The 26,955-nt window shown below is 36.0% G+C and overlaps 2 protein-coding genes across 12 annotated transcripts in view; one reads left to right on the top strand and one right to left on the bottom strand.

Annotated features, from left to right (window-relative positions):
• TMEM164 (transmembrane protein 164) overlaps positions 1-26,955 on the top strand; it is a 350,347-nt gene that overhangs the window by 246,852 nt on the left and 76,540 nt on the right. The window lies entirely within an intron of this gene.
• The window catches only part of AMMECR1 (AMMECR nuclear protein 1), a 258,316-nt gene that overhangs the window by 51,972 nt on the left and 179,389 nt on the right, over positions 1-26,955 (bottom strand). For 4 of the 6 annotated variants that reach the window (XM_074029417.1, XM_065538797.1, XM_005594362.5 and 1 more), the window contains one exon: positions 24,502-24,612. The exons of the other annotated variants lie outside the window; for them this stretch is intronic. In XM_074029417.1, coding sequence (XP_073885518.1) covers positions 24,502-24,542 — 41 coding nt within the window. In that variant the 5' untranslated portion in view covers positions 24,543-24,612. The remainder of the gene's footprint in view (positions 1-24,501; positions 24,613-26,955) is intronic. 6 annotated transcript variants of the gene reach the window in all.

Consider the following 26,955-nt stretch of genomic DNA (forward strand, 5'->3'; position numbering starts at 1 on the left):
AAATTGGATAAAGAGTCAAGAATCATCGGTGTGCTGTATTCATGAGACACATCTCACATGCTAAGACACACATAGGCTCAAAATAAAGGGATGGAGGAATATTTGCCAAGTAAATGGAAAGCAAAAAAAAAAAAAAAAGGTGGGGGGTTTGCAATCCTACTTTCTGATGAAACAGACTTTAAACCAACAAAGATTTAAAAAAAAAAACAAATAAGGGCATTACATAATGGTAAAGGGATCAATTCAACAAGAAGAGCTATCCTAAATATATATGCACCCAATAGAGGACCACCCAGATTCATAAAGCAAGTCCTTAGAGACCTACAAAGAGACTTAGACTCCCACATAATAATAGTGGGAGACTTCAAAACCCCACTGTCAATATTAGATCAACGAGACAGAACATTAACAGAGATATTCAGGACTTGAACTCAGCTCTGGACCAAGGGAACCTAATAGACATCTACAGAACTCTCCACCCCAAATCAACAGAACATATATTCTTCTCAGCACCACATAGCACTTATTCTAAAATTGACCACATAATTGAAAGTAAAACACCCCTGAGCAAATGCAAAAGAACAGAAATCATAACAAACAATCTCTCAGACCACAGTGCAATCAAATTAGAACTCAGGATTAAGAAACTCACTCAAAACCGCAAAACTATGTGGAAACTGAACAAGCTGCTCCTGAATGACTACTGGGTACATAACGAAATTAAGGCAGAAATAAATAAGCTCTTGGTAACCAATGAGAACAAAGACACAACATACCAGAATCCTTGGGACACAGCTAAAGCAGTGTTTACAGGGAAATTTATAGCACTAAATGCCCACAGGAGACAGCAGGAAAGGTCTAAAACTGATACCCTAACATCACAATTAAAAGAACTAGAGAAGCAAGAGCAAACAAATTCAAAAGCTAGCAGAAGACAAGAAATAACTAAGATCAGAGCAGAACTGAAGGACATAGAGACACGATAACCCCTTCAAAAAAAATCAGTGAATTCAGGAGCTGTTTTTTTGAAAAGATTAACAAAGTAGATAGACCACTAGCCAGACTAATAAAGAAGAAAAGAGATAAGGATCAAATAGACACAATAAAAAATAATAAAAGGGAGATCACCACTGATCTCACAGAAATACAATCTAACATCAGAGAATACTATAAACACTTCTATGCAAATAAACTAGAAAGTCTAGAAGAAATGGATAAATTCCTGGACACATACACCCTCCCAAGACTGGAAACCATCATTGTCAGCAAACTAACACAGGAACAGAAAACCAAACACCGCATGTTCTCACTCACAAGTAGGAGATGAACAATGAGAACACATGGACACAGAGAGGGGAACATTACACGCCAGGGCCTGTCGGGGGGTGGGGGCCTAGGGGAGGGATAGCATTAGGAGAAATACCTAATGTAGATACCTTGGGGGTATATCTAGATGTAAAATAGGGGGAAGGGAAAAAAGGCTTATGCTCCTGAGGTTATAGATCGACACACACACAAAAAACACAAACATAATAAAAAGTCAAAACAACAGCTAAAATTCTTTGGAAACCTGTAAGTTAAGTACTAAACATATGATCATTATAAAATAAATATCCAATGCAAACCCAACAAAGTAGCATCACTGTCCAAAGGAAGCATTCCTGGAGGTTGTTACTCCTCACACATTATACTGGCTCTCACTTCACTAGCACAGGGCAGTCTTCCAGCTCTCCACAACCACTCCCTCTGCAAGCATGGCTCACTGCCTAGGAGTCTTAGTTACCTTGTCACAAAGAGAGCCTAGCTACTCTAATTATATTGTAAGCTCCTGGATTTGTACAGGTTTCCCTTACCGTAAGACATAAAACTTGCACATCATGGGTGCTCTACAAATTTTGCTTGGTTTGAGGTGGTAAGACTCCTCCTTTACATATACAGAATTGTAAATTAGAGCAATAATATAAAAAATGGTTGCAAGATTTGTTTCTATGGAAACCTTCAAAATATCAGAACTACCAAATGTGTTTTCTTAAGAAAATTTGGTACAATAAAATTAATAGGTATCCTTTCAAAGGCCTATGCAAGAATACTGAATAAAATAATCAGGTCAATGCTCCAACAAAAGTGAAATGCTAGCCAGTAAGTTTCATACAGAAAAAAAATCTCCAAAATAGTTTCGGTCAAGAAAGTCACCAAAAATCTCTCCTCTCTTTTAAGATGTTATGTCTCTTTATATGCTGGGTTAATCATCTTTGTCATCTCTGTATCATCTGTGTTAATCAGGAGGAACAAGAGGGCCCGCAAGTCCGAACTCATCTACAACTTGACACCCTAAGCTTGTGACTCTTTGAATGAGAATTTCGCTTTTTAAATTATGGCTTGACTTGGGCAAATATTTAAGGTAATCAGCAAACATAGGGCACAAACCAACTGCTGGGGCAGAGGGAGGCAGCTCTGAGTTATTCCAGTTAGGTAACATTTTTCTATAGAACATTATACAAGTCATAATCCATACTGGGATAAAACTAAGCATTGACTACTAATTTTCTAAATAAACACTAAGAAATAAACGTAGTCATAAGACAATTTGGACACGTCTGAAATTGTTTCACTACTCAATGCTAGGCTATTACAGTATATTAGCATTAAAATACATGTTTATAATCTGTTATTTGAAATGGTTCTTTCTAGTAATATGTACAATAGCAACCGCCCTGTCATTTTCACTGAATTTCAGAGCTTCTCTTCCTTTCAGAAAATACAAGTCAACGTCTGTACCAAAGGAACCATCTAAATTGTTTTGTGGTACTAGCTGTTCATTTTCACTGCATTATATGAATGTTGCTCAAAACTGGGTGACCCCAGAAGATAGCTGGAAATGTTAATTCCTTTGTTAATGTAAATTACTACAATGAGAACTGGACTCTTTGTCTCCAGGAAACTTCCCTGTCACTTAGCTTTGAGAGTCTGGGCAAGTCAAAGAAGCCAAGGTGTCACAGGGCATTCTTACACACACTGCAGATGACCCTTTGGATACTGTTACACCAACCTAAGAGTTTCATAGTTAGGACATCATTCAACTACAATGTAAAAACAACTCTTGTAAATTGGAATTATATTCACAAAACATCTGGAAAATTCCCCAAAGGAGAAAAGATTACCCAAAAGTATTGCTAAATAGACGGAAGATGCTGACGTTTATCATAATCAAAATTCAGTCAGTTTCCATTGTACTAGACAAATCAACAGATGTGTTGTTTACCTTTAAAGATGCCTGGAATCTATTTTAATTCAGCCTTGAAACCCAGACATTCTTAGGTAATAAGAACAGATATTTAAATTCCATAACAACCACCCAATGTTTACAAACATTTATTTCTTTATAGATTTCTCATCCACAAAATGTATTTTTGGTTAGAAAGAAGTTTGAGGGTTCAGCTGTATTTTCTAAGCTTTGCTTTGTGGCATGGCCTAAGAGAAAATAATGATATCAAGGGTCTTTTCCCACTATTTTATTTATTATAATTTTAAATAAAATATTAAATAAGATACAATGTATAATAATATATTACTGTATTTCACTCTCACTACCATATCCTGAAAGCAAACAATTTTTAATAAATTCTTAATTTTAAAAAATCTTCAACATTCAAATTCAGAAAAAAGATAATCTAGGATTAATTCAAAATTACTTTCACATTAAAAATGACTCTTTAACAATGTGTCAAACATGCTTCTTGTCTTGTGTGCCTATCACTTTTCATCTTATTGTCTTCCCCCTGCCCCCATCATCTAAGATGGAATCTTTGAAGCCATCTTCAACTCTTCCCTTTAGCTTACTTTCCACATAATAGTCTCATCTTGTTCAGTTACTACCTTGTCTCTGTTATATGTTTCTTTACATCCCTCCTGTTACTAACCTAATTCAGGCCTCTACCATCTTTCATTTGGAATATTTAAGATTAGCTTCATAACTGTTTGGTCTCTAATCTCTATCCTTTCCATTCCATCCTATATATTAATACAAGCAGCCCGAGTCAGCGATGTGACTCGGGCTGCTTGTATATATATCTCTTCTCATATATATTTCTCTGTCTCCTTACATTTGGCTCAGGAAGTTTTCGGGATGCATAATGAATATCTTCTCCATATCCCCACTTTTGAATGTTGAAATTGAGTCGTATATGTCCATAGAGGTTCAGCTTACATGTCAGTCGGTAAAACCTTCCCCAATCTATCCAACTAGAGCCAATTTCTCCCACTTCCAGTAGCATTGTTTCTACATCTAATGCAACACTTATTACATTCTTCCTTATAGTTATTTTGTATACATGCCAATTTCCCTCAAAAGACATCACTCAGCTCTTGAGCACAGACATTATGTATTGTTGATCTTTGTAGCTGCATAGTACCTAGTGCAGTACCATGGTCAGAGTTAAGTGCTCGATAAATGTGGAATTGAACTGACTAAACCTTATGTCAGCCGGATATAAATGAGAAGGAAGACTGTCAGGATTTATAATAAGTTATGTATTTAACTACAGCTGTGTTGTTATAATTGCTACATATTTAGAGAAAACACTGAATGTATCTTTCAATCAAGCTTTGAAACTATAGTGACTATTCTAAGTTTGAATTATCTTATGTAAAACAGCAAGAATGCTCAAATCTGTAGGACATAATGCCAGTGAAAAAAGACCTTTTACAGTAGATTCAGCTGTACAAGTTCAACCAATAAACCACAAAGGCCATATTTTTTTTTTTGAAACCCAGAATATAAAGAGGGCAATAGTAAGCATATTAATGAAAACTAGCTAGGAGACACTGGATAGAGCGCGTTAGTTCTGAATCCGTCACTGCTCCTTGCAGCTGGATTTGGATCTTCTCCCACTGAAGGGCTGAGTAGATGTGATCCCACTTAATTTCCAAGTCTGACAAAATCACAACTTGGAAGTAGCCTGACTACTGGCAATTGTTAAGCACAGTAAATCCCTTCTCCTTCTGTAACCCCCTCAAATGTCCTGCATTCACAACTCTTTTATACCAGATGTTTTGTTGAAATTAACACATTCCTATCAAATGCATATCAAAAGGACTTTTCTCCCTACTGCAATGGAGCTTTATTATATTGAGCATTCCATTTAACCTCCAAACTGTTTATTTGTTACATAGACACTTATTGTATAGTATTTATTGCAGGGGGAATGACAAGGGAAGCTGGGCTCAGCATAGGGTGGGATCCATTCAGGAGCAAATATTCCCACAGTTAATGATAGCAAACAAAAGCCCTCAGAAGACACATCTCAAAAGGACTTTTTAAAATTTGCTAAATATAAAATCTCCCAATCCCTTGCCCAAATCTTCTTCTTTGTGAAAAAGAGGTGAGGTACTGTTTTGTTTGTTGAATGCAAGTTTTATTTTTGTATCAACACAGCATCTCTAGGTGGTTTCATGCATTAGCAGAATCAAGCATAATTAACTAGATAATAAATGGCAGGATGTGAAGCTATGACCTGGGATTGCTCACCTGAAACTTTGGTCCTCCCAAAGTTTTCAGCCATCACAGAAAGATCATTTCTGACAAGCCATCACTCACTCACTAAACCTTTGTAGGACCAGGAACTACAACCAAAACTTCACAGAAATGACCATCTCTCTCTCGTAGGGTTTTAAAAATAATACATGGACAGTAGTGCTACTGTGAATAAAATGCCCTTCATAAAAGAATTCTAATAAGCAGCCCTCATGGCACCTTTTCTTATAAAGTGATTGTAAGTTGCAATTGTCTGCTAGAGGTAATACACAGGATGTTAAATAGCATCCCCATTTCTTTTCCCCAGGCTATTTCTGTGTGTCATCTCATTTGTACAATTAGTATATATAGATTCTTCCATGGGAGCACAGCTTAAACTTGTATTTCAATTGTTTCATTTTTATAATAGCACAACTTAATAGGTGTGACTAGAATACCTAAATATCCCATAAGAATTGAGTGTTCCTATCCTTCATTAAATGAAAACTGATCCAGTTATAAAACAAGTGAGTAAAAATTTCTTTGATTTAAAACTACAAATAGAAAACAAAATGCAGATACATCTTGCCATTCCTAAAAAGTAAATCACCTTTGCAAATTAATTTTATTTTCCTATGACTTATACTTTCAGAGATGCTTTAATCTTCATTTCTCACTTCCTTTGCATAGGCTGTGGCTCCTAACACTTTCTTTAATTATCTTACCCAGCTAGTAAACAAATACTTCAGTATACTACGGGAAATGACTCTCTTATTCAAACATTTATTTTGCTCTATGCCTATTCCCTCATAGCTACTTAGGGGATGCAAATATGTGAAAAATATAGTTCAGGTCTTCAAGGGACTACCAATCTAAGTAGGAAAGACAATCATGTAAGAAACTACATTGGAAGGCAAGATAAAGCAAGTGCTGTAACAGAGGTACCAGTAATGTATTATGAACACACAAGGGAAGAAACAGTAACTCTGGGGAGCTAGGAGACATCATTGGGTGAGTCCTTTGGGAAATAGAAGAAATCTGCAGTGTAAAAGTGTAGAGCCATGAGCATTTACTAGTTTATTTGCTTTGAAATTTTTTAACTTTTTGGAAGGTTTTGTTAGTCTTGAACTTAAAATGGGCTACACTTTAGGCAAGACACAGAACAGTAGCAATCAACTCTAACTTTCAGCTACTTAGCAGAATTTCTGCTTTACCATGTCCCATTACTCTTTTCTCCCACTTCTCTGGCTTATGACAAAAATGACACTTAAATACACTGTATGGCATCACTGATATCCCAAAGACTAAAAATGTTACTAATTTCTGGGCTAGCATGTACAGCCCTTTGCTGGTTTCTCTTCAACTACATCATTAATTTGCCATTTTGCCATGATCAGGTATGTGGGACTTGAATATGTGAAATAAAAACTTCTTACTGTGGCAAAAATCTTTGAAAACCTATTAGGAAACACGTGACATGGGCTGGGCATGATAGCTCACTCCTGTAATCCCAGCACTTTAGGAGGCCATGCCAGGTAGATAGCTTGAGCATAGGAGTTCAAGACCACCTTGGGCAACATGGTGAAACCCCGTCTCTACACAAATACGAAAATTGGACATGTGTGGCGGCTTGCACCTGTAATTCCAGCACGTTGGGAGGCCGAGGTGGGTGGACCACTTGAGCCCAGGAGTTGAAGACCAGCCTGGACAACATGGTGAAGCCCTATCTCTACAAAAAATACAAAAATTAGCCAGGTGTGGTGGCTTGCGCCTATAATCCCAGCTACTCGGGTGGCTGAGTTAGGAGAACCACCTCAGCCCTGGAGGCAGAGGTTGCAGTGTACCCAGTGGGCACCACTGCACTCCAGCCTAGGCGACAGGAGTGAAACCCTGTCTCAAAAAAAAAAAAAAGTAAAGAAAGAAGCACGTGTGACATGGACAATGTCCCAACCAACCCGGCTATTAATTTATTAATTTCATTATTATTAACAGGCAGTATATGAAAACAAGTTTGAAAGGTATTGTCACTGTCAAATTTAAAAACACCTATCCTGATAACAGTTTCCAATAATACTTGTTTCAGACAAAAGTTTTTAAATGGTTCAGGAGCAAAACAGAAGATAATGAATGATGCCTATGATTCTAAAGTTTTCACTATTGTTTGCCACAAAATTTTAAAAGAATGCATCATAAAATACTTGTATACTATAGAAAGCACATTCTAAAAATCTTCTTTGCCTTTCAAATACTGATATCCTCAAATCCCAGCTGTGGTAAGAAAAAGACACAATCTGAGGCTGGCCGTGGTGGCTCATACCTGAAATCCCAGCACTTTTTGAGGCTGAGTTGGGTAGATCACTTGAGCCTAGAGTTTGAGACCTGGGCAACATGGCAAAACCCTGTCTCTACAAAAATTATAAAAATTTTGCTGGGTATAGTGGTGTGCACGTGTAGTACTAGCTACTTGGGTGGCTGAGGTGAGAGAATTGCTTAAGCCCAGGAGGTTGAGGCTGCAAGGGTGATAGAGCGAGAGCCTGTCTCAAAAAAAAAAAAGAAAAAAAAATACAATCTGGATAATTTTATTATTTTTTAAACCTTAGTATTGTAAGAAATCTAAGTTCAATAAGATGGACACAGTCCATGACTACATACTTTCAATTCCTTCCTGATACCAGTCATGGATATATTTGTCCGCCATTTATATAACTGTTTTATGATAATTTGTTCTATCAAAAACTGCCCCTAAGGAACTTCAAATTGCAAAAAATAAAACTAAGACAATATATTTGTTCTTAATTACTTAGAAACTTAGAATTTGTTTCCTTAATTATAATTTCTAAGGAACTGACCCACTTCTTAACTCCTAAATGATGTCTACCTTTTGGCCAGTTGAAGAGAAGGGCAGAGTCAGGACTTTTATACAGTTCCTTTATGGTGAATCCTTCCCCCGAGGCTCTCTAGTCGGCAGTGGATTTCAGAGAGTTGTGTCTGGCTAGAATCTAAGGGCTAAACTAGTATTCCATATAAATTTACTGATATTAAGTACAAATGTTGTACAGTAAGAGATCAATCACTTCTTGGCCTTTTGGTTAAGATCAAATGTAGAAAGAAATCAAAGTTTAGGGAGTATGTATCCCTGAGAAGGTGGTAAATTCTGATGGGACTATGGAAGTTCAGAATACCAAACTGAACTGGGAGGGTAGCTGTGAAGAAAAAAGGCATAGTAAGGGAGACAGTGCCTCAAGATTTTAAAAGGAAAGAGAACCCAAGAGAAGTTGAGACTGGAATTAATGGACTAGGGGTATAAGGGAGATTTTGGAAAACTGAGTTAAGAAACTGAGTTCCCAAATGAAGAGAAAGGTTATTCAGTGATTTTGTTGTTGTTGTTGTTGTTGTTTTCCGTAAGTGGACACCAGGGAATACCTGTTGAGTCAGTGAAACAAATGTCCATAAGAAGCTTTCACCAGGGAAGGGGGAGTGATATTACTGGAAGGAAGCAGTATTGCACAGTGGTTGGGAGCACAGGCTTTGGAGTTAGATAGAATCAGGTTATATATTAGCTGTCATTCAGCAAATTACTTAACCATCGAAGACCTTGTATTCCCTAACTGCAATATAAGTGAAATACTTTCACCTTCACAAGGTTGTTGGAAATATTAGACGAGGTAACTTATATAAAATACTTATGAGAGTTCCAGCACACACACACACAAAACAGAAGTTACAAGTATGATTGGGACACATAACAAGCAGAGATATGTTTAAAGAAAAGGGAAATCTGGCTGGGCGCGATGGCTCACACCTGTAATCTCAGCACTTTGGGAGGCCAAGGTGGGTGGATCATGAGGTCAAAAGATCGAGACCATCCTTGCCAACACTGCGAAACCCCGTCTCCACTGAAAATACAAAAATTAGCTGGGCGTGGTGGTGCACACCTGTAGTCCCAGCTACTTGGGAGGCTGAGGCAGGAGAATCGCTTGAACCTGGGAGGCGGAGGTTGCAGTGAGCCAAGATCGTGCCACTGCACTCCAGCCTGGTGACAGAGTGAGACTCTGTTAAGAAGAGAAGAGAAAAGAAGAGAAGAGGGAAATCTAAGATAATAAACTTAAGGTGTTTCTTTGAGTTTCTCTAACTCTGATATTCTGTTATTCTTGCAGTTGAATAGTTCTAAGGGTATTCTTCATTTTATGGAAGTATGCCTAAACTTGACACAAGGAAGATAACTCAAGAATAAATCTTTTTTTTTTTTTTTGAGACGGAGTCTCGCTCTGTCACGCAGGCTGGAGTGAGTGGCGCGATCTGATCTCGGCTCACTGCAAGCTCCACCTCCGGGTTCACACCATTCTCCTGCCTCAGCCTCCCAAGTAGCTGGGACTACAGGTGCCGCCACCACGCCCGGCTAATTTTTTGTATTTTTAGTAGAGACAGGGTTTCACCATGTTAGCCAGGATGGTCTCGATCTCCTGACCTCGTGATCCACCCGCCTCGGCCTCCCAAAGTGCTGGGATTACAGGCGTGAGCCACCGCGCCCAGCAAGAATAAATCTTTACATTACAAAATCATTATTTCATTACAGGGTTCCTTGAAATTGTATGCTTCCTAACTAAAACTAATAAATTCATATACTTTTATGGGTACTTTTTCATTTTTTAAGCATCAAGTCACATATAATATGGGTACTTTCTATTTTGGAATTTGTAAAGATAGTCCAAGGCAATGTCAGGAGACCTGTGTTCTAACTCTAGTTCCAACTCTGTGTCATTGTTGGGATCACTAAAAGATCTAGCACCAGGTGTATCTCGGAATCTCTGGGCTCTAGGGTTCAGCCAACTCCAGAAGTCTAAGGCAGACTGTGAGAGTTGTGCAGCAGTAGCTTCAAAGGTTTCAATAATAAGGAAGAGTTAAAATTTGTATGGGTGGGTGGATGGGACTCAGTTGTAAAGCTGTGTTATCTTACTAGTCCTAAACTCCTAAAGACTCATTACCAGAGGGTTAAGCTTAACCACTGCTGGTTAATGCAGCTTTCTATAAAGAATAAAGTACTAATTGCAGGCAATCTTTGACTTCTACCCCTTCGACTAAAACTATGTGGTAACTGGAGTTATGGCAGTAGAGTTCAGAGGTGTATGAAAATGAAATGGGCTACTTAACTGGAAGTGACTTCCAAGTCTACAGAGATGTTCAAATAGAAGCTAGATGCTCATTATTCAGGAGATTTTTAAGAGAGATTAAAGTATCTGATAGGGGTTGGACTAGATGACTTAAAAGAATCTCTTCTAGCTCTATGGTTCCATGGCAGGAATCAATTCACATAGTGTATCTTCAATCACTTATAATGAGATCAACCTCATGTCAATTTGCTTTCTAAAGTGTTACGTATAAGGATCCCTGTCCTCTGGCTCAGTCTAATTCCAAGTGGCCTTAAGCCACCCTTTGCACTATCAATCAACACTGGTAACTCTTACTTGCTCAAGTATGCTGATAGCAAGAAAAGGTGACAAATGTAAGCTAACACACGCAAACAGAAAAGAAAGAGAATAGAATGGTTATCAGGATCAAGCAAAGTTGCTACAAAGCAATGAGACTGGTTTTTGTTAGTTTGCTTTGATGTTGCTTGGTAAACTACTGTGGAGCGCAATTTCAAAAGGGAGAGACAAACATAAAATTAATAATTATAATCCAGTGTGTTAAGTGTTATAATAGAGGCCTGAACTAAGTGCCGTGTGAACTCAGAGACTGACCAATTTTCATGGGGACTGTCAAGGAAATCTCACAGAGGAAGCAATGAGCAAGCTGAGTCTTGAAGGATGAGTAGGAATTGACTGGGTGGAAATGGGGAGAGGCAAAGAAAAAAATGTGAAGCCAGAGAGACATGAAAGAATATATTTGGGAAGTGGTGAATAATTGTGCATAGCTGGAGTGTGAGGTTAGGTCCTTAAGTGCTATGCTTCTTAATAAAAATAGGTTTTCCTCTCTGGTAATAAGGAATAACAGGCACTGTTTTAAGGAGAGTGAGATAGATTTTTGTCAAGAAAGATAATTCTGGTGATTGGTGTAGAATGGCTTCAAAGGGAAGCAGGGAAACCAGTGAGCCAGAATAAGAACCCAGACAAAGGCAGTGGCAGTGAGGCTGAAGAGGATGGGGTGGATTCAAGAGATATCTGTGGGGCAGAACCAACAGGAAATATAGACTGATAGCGTTTTGCTGTATGTGTGTATTTTTTAAAGAATTACATAAACAGATATGTGATGGTGACTGATTATGGGGTCACAGGCTTATTTACTGATGATGCTTGTTTCTTCTCATATTATAAAAATTCCTGCCTACCTACATGTGTCCATGAGGAAAAGAAAAATTGAAATTGCTATAAATATATTTAAAATTTCATTTCTTGGCCATTCTCACTACTTAATTTCTTCCTAAAGTAGAAATATAAATATTTACTATACATGTACTACAATATAAATATTTACTACATACCTAGTATGTACAAGATACTTCGTATACATATATATCCTAATCCTCACAACAAACTTACCAGTTTAGAATTATACCCATTTTACAGATGAGAAAACCAAGGCATGGCAGAACTTCAGTAGCTTCCCTTGGGTCACAAAGCTAAGAATTGAGGGATTCACAACTAGAACCCAGATATGGCTACCTCTAAAGCCCATGCTCTTTCTGCAACCTCATACTGCCTCTGTACTTAAAAAGCAAGTGTCAAAACAAAAATAAGTAAAATGAAAAAGCAGCCAGGTGTGGTGGCTCACACCTGTAATCCCAACACTTAGAGAAGCAGAGGTGGGAGGATCGTTTGAGCCCAGGAGTTCATGACTAGCCTGGGTAACATAGTGAGAGTCTGTTCCCCACAAAAATAAAAGAGAAAAATATTACTATTATAAAAATGACTGCATCATTATAATAGTCTATTTTTGTGAGTATTTAAAAGTGTTCATGATAAAATGACTTTTAAAAGGGAATTTTAATGTCAAACCACTCACACACACAAAAATACATTCAATATGCACTCAATGAAAACTGTAAGAAACCAGCCACAAAAAGACCAAATAACTTCACATCTAGGTAAAGTAGTAAGACAAAGAATCATACTTTATAATCCACTATTCCTAAATGCTGATAAAAACAAGACTTTTAAAAATAATATTTTCTGAATGCCTACTATGTACCACACACTGTTGTAGGCTTTGGGGAATATTACAGCAGTCCTTGCCCTCATGGAACTTACATTCGCATTAAGAGAGACTCACAAATATACAAGTGAATTTAGAGTATGCCAGGTGGTGATAAGTGCTATGGAGAAAAATGAAGCAGGGTAAACAGGCAGGGAGAGCCAGATATCAAATGTAGGCCTTGCTATTTTACATACGTGTCACTGATAATGGTATCATTTGAATAGAGACCTGAAGGGAGTGAGGAAGCCAAGCTTCATGTCTATCTAGTAGAAGACTGTTGCAAGCAAAGAAAATTCAAGCACAAAGGCCCTAGTGGGGGACCATGCTTGGTGGGTTCAAAGGAAAACAAGGAAACCGGCCTGGCTAAGGCCAAGAGAATGAATGGAGGTGGGAAGAGGGGAGTAGGAGATGAGGTGAGAGGGGCAAGCTGAGCATGGTGGCATTCATTGCAGAACATTAATTTTCCTTTGAGTGAAATATATGTGTTTTAAATACTCTGGCTTTTATTCTAGGTGAGAAAGGTAGACACAGGAAAGCTTCTCATCTCAGATATAAGGATTGACACCCACTGAGGAGAGTTCAGTCATGCCAATGGGTGTGTTTGTGCCATTTTGGCTAATGGGGTAAATGTGCTGCTCTGGGCAATAATAAAGCCTATGAAGAGGAAGCTGCAACAGTATGAGAGGGTACATATTTTTAGACAATAGCTACCACATAGTGAGCTGATCTGTGAGGCACGGGAGCATCTCAATACACAATAGATGACAAATTTAAAATGTAGCCTTTTAAAAAAATATGTACTTTTAAAAAGAACAATTACATTTTATAACATGTATTTACAAACCCATGAATTTAACATAGTCATCCTTTTACCACTGAAATATTTAAGAGTTGCTTCAGCTGAAATCCAGTATCATCTGAGATGACTCCTATTCCTAGCCACTACTCTTTATTAGAGGCAGAAAGAAAGCTTCCCTTTTGACCATACCATTTTCAGGCCTGCTGAAGTCCAACCTGTGTTGTCAGTTCTACCGCCACTCCAAAGACTTTTTCTCTAATGTCACAATGACACTCTTCAGAGAGTTTGTGAAGAAAAATTAGCATCTAAAAATATTCTTTTTTCTTTTAGATTCAAAGCAATTATTATTATAATTAACTATTCATGAGATAGCTACGTTTTGGGTAGTCTCTTTTTTTCCCTAAAACTTTATTTCAAAGTTATTCACCTCACCGTTAATAAGGTGTTATGATTAATGCTCTGTGCCAGTATTACCAGGCCTGCCCACTGCCAGCAATGGTCTTTGAGATAACCCATTTCCTGGCACCCAAAAGTTAAATTACTCTCTTCAAAACATACTGATCTCCCCAACACTTGCAAAAGAATTACATGCACCATTTTGTCACCATTCTTTAAATCAGAACTTACATTATTAATCTACATCGGTACATGTTAAAATGAAGTCATTTGAACAAATTAGGACTGTACAAATCAAAATACTACTAGTTAGTATTAGACAAGAGTATCTTACAAACACTACATTAAACTACATTACATATTACCTTGCAATCTGAAACATTACATTTCATATTTTTGCATGTTTATTTTAAATAACTAAAATTTCACAGAATTTAACAGCAAATAAAGTTTAAAAATTTTAGTTATGTACATAGTTTCAACTATATTTTACAATCTATAAAGATCATGTCATAGTTCATCACCAAAAAGATCTATAAAACTTCTTATCCATCCTGTGTGATAGTTTTTATTTGGTGATGCTGTTTTTTAAGGTGAAAGTTTGAGAAAATGCTACTCTCAGATCTTGAAGTAGAATACTTCTAGTCAGACTATGTAAAAACCTGGGTTGTACCTTATTTTCATTGAACAGATACAAAAAAAGGGAAAAGAACTGTGTTATACCATGAATTTAGGTTGTCAGTCTATAAGTTGAATTTAAAACACTGAAGCATCAGAAGTAAACTTCCCTTCCATTTAAAATTTTTAAGAAGGCAATTAGAAAAATGTTTCATTTAATCTTTAAAATAAGGTGCAAAGAAGGACTGCAACAACAAACTTCCTCATCCACACCTCCAATAACATCTCAATGTTGTTAAGCATAATCTACCGTGAACTGATTCAGGAGCACACCTGGAGCTATATTCACAGCTCCCAAATGTACCATGTTTTCTATACCAGAGGCCTGCTCAATGGCAGTGTCTGTCCAGAGGTCACTACAATAACTTTTGTCACTGCTGGCCTGGACTTAAAGCAACATTCCAGATTCCAGAACCAGTGTTTTATTGTCCCAACTCTTTTCTTCCTCTTCAGGATTTGTCAATTTTAGAAAAAGGGCATGTCTGTCTTGCTACTTTCAAAGGGTTTGTGCATATCACATTTTAAGACCACATTGTTTTGGGTACTTTTAATGTAGCACATTTCATATGCTGAAATGATGCTAAAACTTGGGTTTGGTACTGATTCGCCCACATGCTCTGTCTGAGCCCCACTGTAATCAGTGCCTGGGATCCAGGGTACAGTCTTTGATGTGGAACAAAACAAAGAGAACTGGTCCAAATAGGAATTGAACCCATGATCTCATTAGCAGTACAAGTCTAACCAGCAGTGTACAGTTGTTTACTGTTCTTCATATGCAACACAGCTCCACTTATTTCAAAGGCTTAGAATACTTCTCCAGGCTTAGCTAGGAGGCAACTAATGGTCATCTTAGAAGAATGGTTTAGGTTAAAAGCAGCCTGCAGAACTTAAAAGAGATTCTCTTTCCTGCCATCCTCAGTGAAGTGGCTACAGTTGGAACCTTTTAAATCAGCTTTGTAGAACATATAAAGTAGTCCTGAAGGTAGGTGGGTATAGCAACAAGAAGTTGAGTTCTGGGCAATCCCTTTAATTAAAGCTTCTAAGAATTTATTTTATGGACTTTTCTAACTTTCTCTTTCACTACTAGCAAGGATACAAAAGTTAGCATTTCCATGTAGAAATAAAAAAGCAGAGTGTTAAAAATGGAGACAATAACATGCTAATCTAATTTGAACAAGTCTGTAGTTTCAGTGTGTATATTTACAGGATAATTTTTTGAGCTGAAGTAAAATTAATAAAAATGAGTTTTCTGAACATGAGACCAAGTGTAAATCTGTACCTTATGAATCCAAATGTATTTTCTTCACTTTTAGATTTTAAATATACTGAAAAGTACACTGCACATTTGATATTAACAATAATTAAGCTTCACTCTCAAAAGAATGTATTAAATACAGTCATGTATTGCTTAAGGGCAGGGATTCATTCTGAGAAATGCATCATTAAAAATTTCATTGTTGTGTGAACATCATAGAGTGTACTTACACAAACCTAGATGGTATAGTCTACAACACACCTAGGCTATATGATATAGCCTATTGCTCCTAGGCTACAAAGCTGTCCAGCATGTTACTATACTGTGTAATGTAGGCAACCGTAATACAATCGTATTTGTGCACCTAAATATAGAAATGGTAGAGTAAAATTACAGTATTATAATTTTATGGGACCACTGCTGTATATGCAGTCCACTGTTGACCAAAACGTCATTATGCGGTACATGACTATACTGTTTTCCATCTTTAGAATTTCCTAGCATCTGTGAAATTCTATTCCAATAGAAAATTTTTTAAATGTTACAATTTGTCCATGTCTATTTTGTTATATAAATATAGATGTATTTTATTTCTTTTGTTAACAAGAAGTAAATCAGATAACGTAGTTCTTTAGGACAGGACTTTTATGTTGCAAGTTTGTTCTTTATTTAAAAATTGAGAGAGAATGTAAGAAAAACTAGAGTTGTTTCTAAGAAAAATGTATTTATACTGGGCGCGGTAGCTCAAACCTGTAATCCCAGCACTTTGGGAGGCCGAGACGGGCGGATCACAAGGTCAGGAGATCGAGACCATCCTGGCTAACATGGTGAAACCCCGTCTCTACTAAAAAAAAAATACAAAAAATTAGCCGGGCAAGGTGGCGGGCGCCTGTAGTCCCAGCTACTCGGGAGGCTGAGGCAGGAGAATGGCATAAACCCGGGAGGCGGAGCTTTGCAGTGAGCTGAGATCCGGCCACTGCACTCCAGCCAAGGGCGACAGAGCGAGACTCCGTCTCAAAAAAAAAAAAAAAGAAAAATATATTTATGATGCAAGATAAAGGACTTATGATGCAATAAGTGTTCAGCATTTAAAGATCAACAAATTATTATCAATGATGAAAAGTAAGTCTTTTCCAAAGACTGCTACTTTGGATAACCACATTTAAGGCAGTTTAAAGTTTGAGAGAAGGGGAAAGATCACAGAGAAGGGCTTCATTTCTTTTGCCTTCTACTTTTAAAAAGTATTTCTCATGCTCATAAGATCATAACTAAAATTTTAATATTCAATTGCTACACCAAAAGCTCAACTTTCAATTATTTAAAAGTACTTAAATTCCTAACATTGTCCCCATAAAAGTGGTAAAAGCATACGATTTGCATGATAATCACCTTGAGTTACATCAAAGCATAACCATCTTATTCTTCCAGAACACTAAGATACAAATCTGTCCTCCTGTTCATTCAGGTCCTAATGACTCAAATACTTTAGACACTTATAAGTAAGCCCAATATTTATTATGTAAATATTCAGACAAAAGAAATATATTTTTAATGTCTATAGTATAATTTTAGGCCACATCTAATGTAACAATTTCATACAATATTTGTGTTCTAACTTAGCTTTACCATTTCAGTCGTTCATCTGAGAAAATGAAGACTTTCGCAGACAATGACTCTCAGGAAAGGAGAGAGATATCGGTTTACTGTACTAAAACAAAATATGAATTCACTTTAACAAGACAAGAGGAAAGTGAAATAACTTTTAATTTTCTTCATTTGCCAAGCATCAGAGCTATAATCCAACTTGGTTCTAGCTAATGTTTGGTAAATTCCGTGTGTGTGTGTGCATGTGCATGCACGCTCTTTTACGAGTCCTCTATTTCAAAGGCTTTTTCTTCTATGACAAGATCATTTTCCCCTTTAAAATATGTATTACAAATTTCTTAAAATATAAGTACCCAACACCTTGTATATGGTTGCTTTGATAATAATGATTTATACACATCCCTGTAAATTTGACCTTTTTGGCCCATGTAGGATAAAAACAAGCCAGAAAGTGGTACATATTGTTTTGCTTTTATACAAAGTGAACTAGGGATGAACCAAATAAAATAATTTCATAGTTATCTTTAAATACCTTTTAGCTTTTCTAACAGATACAGAGTAGTAATCATCCAGTATCACCTCCTCTGCTTCTTGAGAAAAACTATTTTCTACCTAGGACTACAATTATTTTGATAACTTATTATCTCTCCTAATATATCATAAACTCCTAAGGCAAAATTAAGACAAGATTTGCAGAATGAACTGTTCAAACATGATTAAAAGGGGAAACAGCCTCGAAGGATCAGAGAGGTATTAAACTTTACAGACAGATGTAAGAACAGGGTAAATTTCTTGCAGTTGACTCTCTCCCTATCAAACTTAAGAACCAAGAGCCCTGGTGCTGAAAAAGCCCATTTTCAGCTTCTCTCAACACCACCTTTTCACAGATGGCCTTTTCTGCCCCAGGCATTTTGCCTGTGGCTCTTAATCAAAGCAGGAGGGAGATTCCAACTGCAAACTCTGAAGATCTGAAAGATGTGATAAGGAATTAGAATCTGATATACTCACTACACTTAATTCCTATGGCAATAGGTGCTATATGAATTCAAACAATTCTCTACAATTCAGGAGCCATTACCCATTCTGCAAATGGTTCCTGCTGTTTAGTTTCCATTCTGCTGGGAATTTTGTGGCTACATCTCTGCACATTAGCACAATCTTGGGATAATGAAGGAGTGCATTAACCTCATGGCTAAAATGAGGATTCCAGATTTGTGCAGATATTTCACCATGCTTCCCTATGGATGATTTTGAGTAAAGAGCATACAACAACCTAGGTTCCAAACTGTACCTTAAATTAAGCGCCTATAAAATCTGACAAATGTTTCCCATTTTGTAATTAATATACTGAAACTATCAAATTAGGTATAAGTTTTAGGACTCAGGCCATCATCTGTTCTATAAAAAGGCAAAAAATGTAGGTTGTAAATTAAACTAATTAATTTTGCATTGTTTGTAATACACCTAATTTATTTCCCCAAAATGCATACTTTAGCCAGGAGTCTTGCCACAACCACTTGCCAAAAATTGTTTGGCCTTAACATCTCCAGAATGAGCTTCCATAACAATAATGTACAGTCAGAGGTGATTCGTACAGCTTTTCTTTTCATAAGAAAAATCAATCTGGGTGATGCTACCATAAAGACTAATATTAAATGAGAGGGAGGAGGAACTTGTTTAATCTAATTATTCACAATGAGCCTAGAGTGGTTACCCAAATAATCAAGAATAAAAATGATCACAAGACGGTCTACCATGACAGGGGAAAATATTATGCTGCTTATAATGGCTTTAAACTCATACTGCTTTAGAAAAATGCCAGATTGCAACACCAAAATATAAAAGCAAATCCAGTTTACAATGAATCTAGTCACCCACAAGTACCCAATGTAGCTAGGACCTTTGAAAGTAATAAAGTAGGTTTGTTAGCTATTTTCAATATCTCAAAATATCTAATGGAAAGTGAACATCTGTATCATGCAAGCAATCAATCCCCCCCCAAACTCCCCTGACACACAACCCCACTAACCCACACAGAACAAAATAAAACTCCAAAACAAAACACAGCACATCACCTTTAATGTGGTCACACTGTTCCCTAGAAAGGGCTAAACTTTCATTGCTAATTTCTCAGAATTAAGTAGTTCAACAAAAGTGGCATAGTTCACAATCAAGCTCTAGAACTGCCAGCACCTGAATAATCATTTCACTGCCAAGAGGTCTAAGTACAACAAAGTAAAGGAGAAAAAAAGTCTTTTTTTAAGTGTGGTGACAGGCCACATTCCTGTTTTGCAGAATAAGAATATATCTATTAATTACTTATGTGTTCTGGAAGAATTACAGCCAACTTGAATTTACATAAAGAAATAGATCTGCATTTTGCTGGGAAATTTATTAGACAAAATTTTAAGGAATCTTTTTTGACTGAGATGTTTATATTCATCTATCTTAGTGTTAATTCTCCTCTTTATAAAAGTATGTTTTCTAAGTACTAAAATTGGGGAAATAAATCTGCCTCTGCTTTCTAATGTATAAAAGCCATAAACAATACTGGAAATTATCTCCTTCAGCTCGGACAAAGAATATTTCTACTTTGAAGTCTTCAGCAATGATAAATAGGGTAATTTGTGGACTTTATCACCAAATTCTATGGATAGGCTTTTATCAATAATTCTGAGCTCTCCATCCTGCTTCGTATTTTCTATAATCTTTCCTGCTTTTACCCAGATCCTTCAAGGTCAGGGAAAGAATAGTCTATTTATAATAGTTCCATGTACTTCTCACAAACTTTGCATTACCTACACAGATACTATGTTTTTTCACAATTGAGAAGAAATCCTCAGCCTCTTTATAAGATTTTCTTTCAATCTAAAATCAAAATTTCAATTAGGAGAACATATAACTTGACTATGACAAGTACTTTACATTTAAAAGATTATGTTTATATATATATATTTAAAAACCTTAATTCAGGATAGGCATTTCATTTTAAAAATACCTGGTCATATTTGAACATACAACATGACTATGACAAGTACTTTAATGATAAGTACTTTAATTTTTAAAGTTTTAATAATTTTATTAAAATTAAAATTAAATTTTATTAAAATTAAAAGTTTATAATTTTATTTATAAATAAAAACTTAATTCAGGATAGGCATTTCATTTTTAAAATACCTGGTCATATTTTTAAGAAAGGTTTTAGAGTTAAGGTACTACACACAAGCTAGATCATTGTCTTCTATAAACTGGTTAACTTTTAAGAGGAAAAAGGGTACTCAAACAGATATTTTGTACACCTATGTTCATTGCAGCATTATTCACAACAGCCAAAAGGTAGAAGCCACCCACCCAAACATCCACCAATGGATGAAAGGATAAACAAAATGTGGTATATACATACAATGGAATATTCAGCCTTAAAAAGAAGGTAAATTGACACACACTACCACATGGATGAACCTTGAAGACATTATGCTAAGTGAAATAAGCTAGTCACAAAATGACTATCATATGATTCCACTGATATGAGGTACCTAGAGTAGTCAAATTCATAGCAACACAAAAAAGAGTGGTGGTTGCCAGGGCCTGGAGGAGGAAGAATGTGGAGTTCATGTTTAATGGGTACAGAGTTTGAGTTGGGGAAGACGAAAAACGTTCTGGAGATGGATGGTGGTGATGACTGTATGACAATGTGGTTGTGCTTAAGGCCACAGGACTACACATTTAAAAATGGTTAAAATGGTAAATTTTATGTTACATATATTTTCCCACAATAAAAAAAAGAAGAGATATAATTGAGTAACATTCTGAAAATCAAACAAGTCTATCTAATCACAGATGAACCGGTTATTCTAATCTTTAAAAAGATGCCTATGCCTAGAATGCCTTTAATTTCACTGTTTATGTTTTGTTTTGTTTTGTTTTGTTTTGCTTTGCTTTCTCCCTCCTTTATGCCCCATCCCCTAAGTTCATTTAATTCTACTTATTCATTTTGTGAGTTATGGGTTTTAAGGTGGGATGACCAGAGGCCAAGAATCACCAATTTTTATGTTAAAAAAAAAAAAAAATTGTATTCTTAAAGTCAAGTCCATGTAGCTAAAGAATGCAATTTCCTGTCCTACAGTAGTATTTTTTTGTAATAAGCTTTATCCTTAATACAATATTAGTTCAAGTCAATTTTCTTCTGCCTGGTCTATACAACTCTGAGTTGTATACTTTCCATAATATTATCTATGGATTTTCTGGAATTTTAAATAATGTTGCAAAATTTCAGTCTTAACCCTCTACTAGAATTTTTGAAGGATTACTGATCTATGATTTATAAAATGTATAGTAACTTGTTTTCAAGTTCATTATTTTCATGACAAAGCTTCAAAACATAAATAATCAGAAAATTTTGTCTCAGGGGAGATGGATTTTGTAGACACATGTTCTGGGTTTGAATCCTAGTTCTATCACTTAATAGATGTGTGAGTGGGTAAATTATTTAAATTACCTAATTCTCAGTTTCCTCATTTTGAAAATGTAGATATTAGTACCTAAGAGTTATTACAAGGACTATGCATGTAAAGCTCCTCAACAATGTCTGATGTAGTAAATTCTTAATAAATGGCAGCCATTAACAAAAATAATCATAATAACATAATATGTAAAAATGATAAGCACACTACTGGACAGAAAAATATTATATTCCAACTTTTAAAAAATGACTCCTTATAAATTTTGATGCTGAAATGAATCCAGGAAAAAAGATTACTTGTATTTTGTAAGACTCGTTTTCTTTTGTTCATCTTTTCCAAATAGTATGATTGTTAATATCTTGTTAAAGAAAGGAAATTAAGCCAAACAAAAATGAGAAGTAAAACCATGTATGTGCATGTGTGTATACACACACAAACACATGTACACACACACACACGCCCCTCTGTAATGTGATATACACAATTTGAGGAAGCTGTATAGAAACATGAGAAAAAAGTTGAAAAGTAAACAGGAAGAGCTATAGATTGCAATGAGGGTAAAAAGGTATACAAATGTAGGCAAATTTCCAAGTTCAAGTATTTGAACAATTCATTCAGAATCACATTACTGTCAGAAAATTCTACTGTAATTCTTCTGGTCATTACCCTAGGATATAAATGGAGAAGTCCAGAAAAGTTGGATATTTTCACCCCTTGCCAACATAAGCAAAATTATTTTTTTCTTTAAACAAAACCCAATTGCTACCACAGTTACTACTACGAAAGATTTCTAAGGTATATAATGTTTGATAATGGGATTTCTGCTACAATTTCACTAGAAAGCACAAAGGGTTTCTATACTATCAACTCTTACTACCCAAGTATAAAGTAATACTCTGTTTTGAAAACAGACTTGTGTTTCCAAAAATGTGTTCCTTGGAACACTCAGACTTTGGGGTGGGAGGATAAAAGGGTCCTGTAGTCAAATAAGCCTGGAAAATGCTACATTCTATTTCTCTCTCTTAGATATACATAACACTATTAACATAAAAGGTTCTGAGAAGTCCTACAGTGAGCAGAGCTGTTTTTAACCAGTGTTTCCCAAACTTATCTGGTCACAGAATTCTTTTCTTCAGGTAGCGCAAAGGAACCAGTGTTCCTCATAACAACTTATTTTGGGAAATGTACAATAAATTGCCATTGATTAGTATTAAATATGTAATTTAATTTGTACCTATCTCAAAAAGGTAGCCATTGGCAGAATTTGCTGAAGTCCCAAAAATGAGCCCATTGTATTTTATGTCAGAAAAAAAAAATCTAACATGCCTAGACTAGTACTTATATTATCTTTAACAAGTTGAATTTATTTCCAGAATATGTGTTTCAACCCTTACAGCCTGTATGTTATTTAATCAAATCCAAACATCCAGTTTCTTATACCTGCGAAAAACTAAAAAATGAATATGATCCTCCAAGCCATTGTTTTATTTTATTTTTTCTGGGCTTCACTGTAAGCTGAGAAAACCCTGCAGCTGTGAGCTACTGCATACCTTCAAATATGAGAATACTAAACTCAGTTACAGCATTTTATTAACTGGTGCTATGAGCCTGCATTTATGCAGTTCTACAGTAAAATAATTAATGTTCGACATTAATCCTGAAGTAAAATAGTGATTATTACTTCATTCTCCTAACACCTCTATTAAGTATACAGAACAAAATACTGTAATGACTATTTTACCTATGGAGGTTGAGCAACATGCCCCAAGCGCCAATAGTCAGCAGGGAGCAATTTCTTGTTGGACAGACACTGTGCATGTTACAACTATAGAAACTGTATCAGATAATCACCCTAAAATGTGAACAAAAACAGGAAATTCCTTTACTAATAGCTTATTATCTAAGGAATTTTCTTCTTCTGAAATAATTTTGGGTCACAATTTGCTTGAAATATAAACTTGAACCAAAAAACTCACATTGTGTGCTAGATAGCATTTTGTGAATTCAGAAATTAAGAACGAAGTTTTAAACAATTGTAATGAGGAATTGCTTTGTCCTTGCGTTAGATAAAAGAAAATAAGCAAGCTACAATTAATTCTGGGTGAAGTGTGAATGTGAATGATTATACTGCTAGGCTATAGCATCACTTTCTTCCTAGGCTCTCCTTTCAATTTCAAAAGTACTTAAAAGTGTAACAAAATGTGTAAGATGAAAGAGACAACAACTATTTTCAAAAAACACAACAGGGAAGAAATAATGACTGTTACTATAGAAATCACATATTTTGGCAACCCATGGACATTTGGTCATTGGTTTTCAAGTTATACAAAATAAGCTGGCCACTGGAAGAAAAAAACACTTCAAAACATCGATGGCAGAAATACATTAATCCCAGTATTTTATATTATGATAATATATATGAATAATATTTTACCAGAGAGAAGGTAAATGGTCAAAGACAAGGAAAAACCTGACATGAAGGAAAACAAGAACGTTGACAATTCAGTAAAAGAAAAGGAGTTAAAGTATCAGATTCAAGTTTCGTAAGTTTTTTTTTTTTTTAAATGTAAAAGCAGAGGTAACAAAAATTGGTCTTCACCTGGTAAGTGTGTACTCCCTGAGTCCTGAATGCAAATTCATGGCAGAAAAAGTACCTATGCATCCACGTAATCTTTTGTCTCGACCAATCTTCCATGTTACAAACAGTGGGCTGTAATGGAAGATAAAAATAGGGTAAATCAATCAATTCAATTCAAACAAGTATTTATTGAGTATTGACTGTCTGCTAGGTTAGGTGCCTGAGACATAAAGACCAAAAGACAGGCCTTCAAGGGGCTCAGAGGCCAGCCCAATAGGACTACATTTAGCAAAAGTTATATTATACTACTACTACATTATATTTAGTGTATCCTATATGTTAGGCATCTCAATAAATGTTTTAAACAAATTATGTTAATCTTCATCAACAACTCTAGGAGGCTAATACTAACATTCCTATATGAGGGAGTCTCACAGTTGATACATAATGAAGTAGGCACTCAAACCTGGGCAATCTTAACTATAGAGCCTTAACCATTATGGCTAACTGCATAATTACTCATTTAAACCTCAAATAACTGACTTATCTGTAAGTCTAATTTGGAAAATCTGGGATAAAAAAACAATGATTTTCATAAATACTTCCTGAAAATATAGGGGATATGTGCTGTGAAAGGTGCTACAAGGATGCCTAAAACACAGTCATTGCTCTCTAGGAGCCAGTATAAGAGGGAGGCATAACTATTACACAGCTAACTAATACAAGGAAAAAGGAAATAGATACTATAAACCATGTCCAAATGCCATAATTTAAGCTATTGGGATAGAAGAAAACTTCATCAAGCTTGACATTCTTTAGCTTCACCTAGAAAAATCACTAGGGTTCAGAGAGGTGAAGGGCAACAGCAGACATTAACAAAATAATACTCTGAAACCAGAAAATTTATTTTAATTTTTAGATAAAATTATTACCTGCAAATACAATCTCTCAAGCATCAAAGAACAAAGTATCAATTATAACAAAATATCATCAAGAATAATGTGGTTTTAGATGAAGTTTAATACAGTAGATGTTTGGATTCTGCTGCAAACTACTGACAGCCTCAATTAATGGTTAAGTCTAAAAACAATTACGTTCTAATTACAGCAACTTTGTATGCCAGTTTTTATGAAATAATTTACCCATTTTAGGACATTTTGTAAAAAGATAAATACCTTACAATTGAGGATGATCTTTGGTAATATGAGTATTCACAGTAATACTGGAATAATGCATTTCTGCTTTCTAAAAACTTAAATTTTAAGGGGATATACCATATGTCATTTTTCCTCTAACACACTGGTGAGCTGGAGAACATCCTTTCTTTAAAATACTCTTTAGTGAGTCATCAGCAGATGGATGAAAAGATATCTCATTCAAGTACTTCAATCACCCACCTTAAGCATTTAAATTATGCTGAGCTCTGACAGCCACAATGGCAGATAGGTTCTCAAATAAGTAATATATACAAACCAGGGAGAAGTACTTACTACTAAGAAGTACTAAGAGTTACCATCTTCCAAGAGCCAAATGTCCAGTGGCATTCAAAAAGATGACTAAAGCATAAGGTCAAGTTACTGTCAACATTAGCATTCAAGTGAAGGACGACCTACACTAAAGGTACTAAAATAACAAACAAAAGGTAAAAGCCAGGTTTTTTGCTTTCTATATCATATGTAATAAACCTGTTATAACTTGAGACAAGATTCTAATGCTCCATTTGGAAATTTTTCTCCAATTGTTCTTGACTAACCACTGATCAGGAAGACAAGAATTAGATGGGATTACTTTCTCACCAATTCTTTCATTACTCACATAAATACCAGTATCTTAAAATTTAAACCTTATCTTTAAGGATGAAATTCACCTCTTCATTTTTCAGTTTCTAACTTGGCATAGTCAACATCAGCAACCATTTTTTTGTTTTGTTTTGTTTTGTTTTGTTTTGAGATGGAGTCTTGCTCTGCTGCCAGGCTGAGTGCAGTGGTGTGATCTCGGCTCACTACAACCTCCACCTCCCGAGGTCAAGCAATTCTCCTGCCTCAGCCTCCTAAGTAGCTGGGATTACAGGTGTGCACCACCATGCCTGGCTAATTTTTGTCTTTTTAGTAGAGACGGGGTTTCACCATGTTGGTCAGGCTGGTCTCAAACTTCTGACCTCGTGATCTACCCGGCTGAGCCTCCCAAAGTGCTGGGATTACAGGCGTGAGCCACCACGCCCAGCCTGTCTCTCTCTCTCTTTTTTTTTTTTTTAATACTTTAAGTTCTGGGGTACATGTGCAGAACGTGCAGGTTTGTTACATAGGTATACAGGTGCCATGGTGGTTTGCTGCACCCATCAATCCGTCACCTACATTAGGTATTTCTCCTAATGCTATCCCTCCCCTAGCCCCCCACTCCCCGACAGGCCTCCGTGTATGATGTTCCCCTCCCTGTGTCCATGTGTTCTCATTGTTCAACTCCCACTTATGAGTG

The sequence above is a fragment of the Macaca fascicularis genome, chromosome X (genome assembly GCF_037993035.2).
Source record: "Macaca fascicularis isolate 582-1 chromosome X, T2T-MFA8v1.1".
In the NCBI taxonomy this organism is placed as follows: domain Eukaryota; kingdom Metazoa; phylum Chordata; class Mammalia; order Primates; family Cercopithecidae; genus Macaca; species Macaca fascicularis.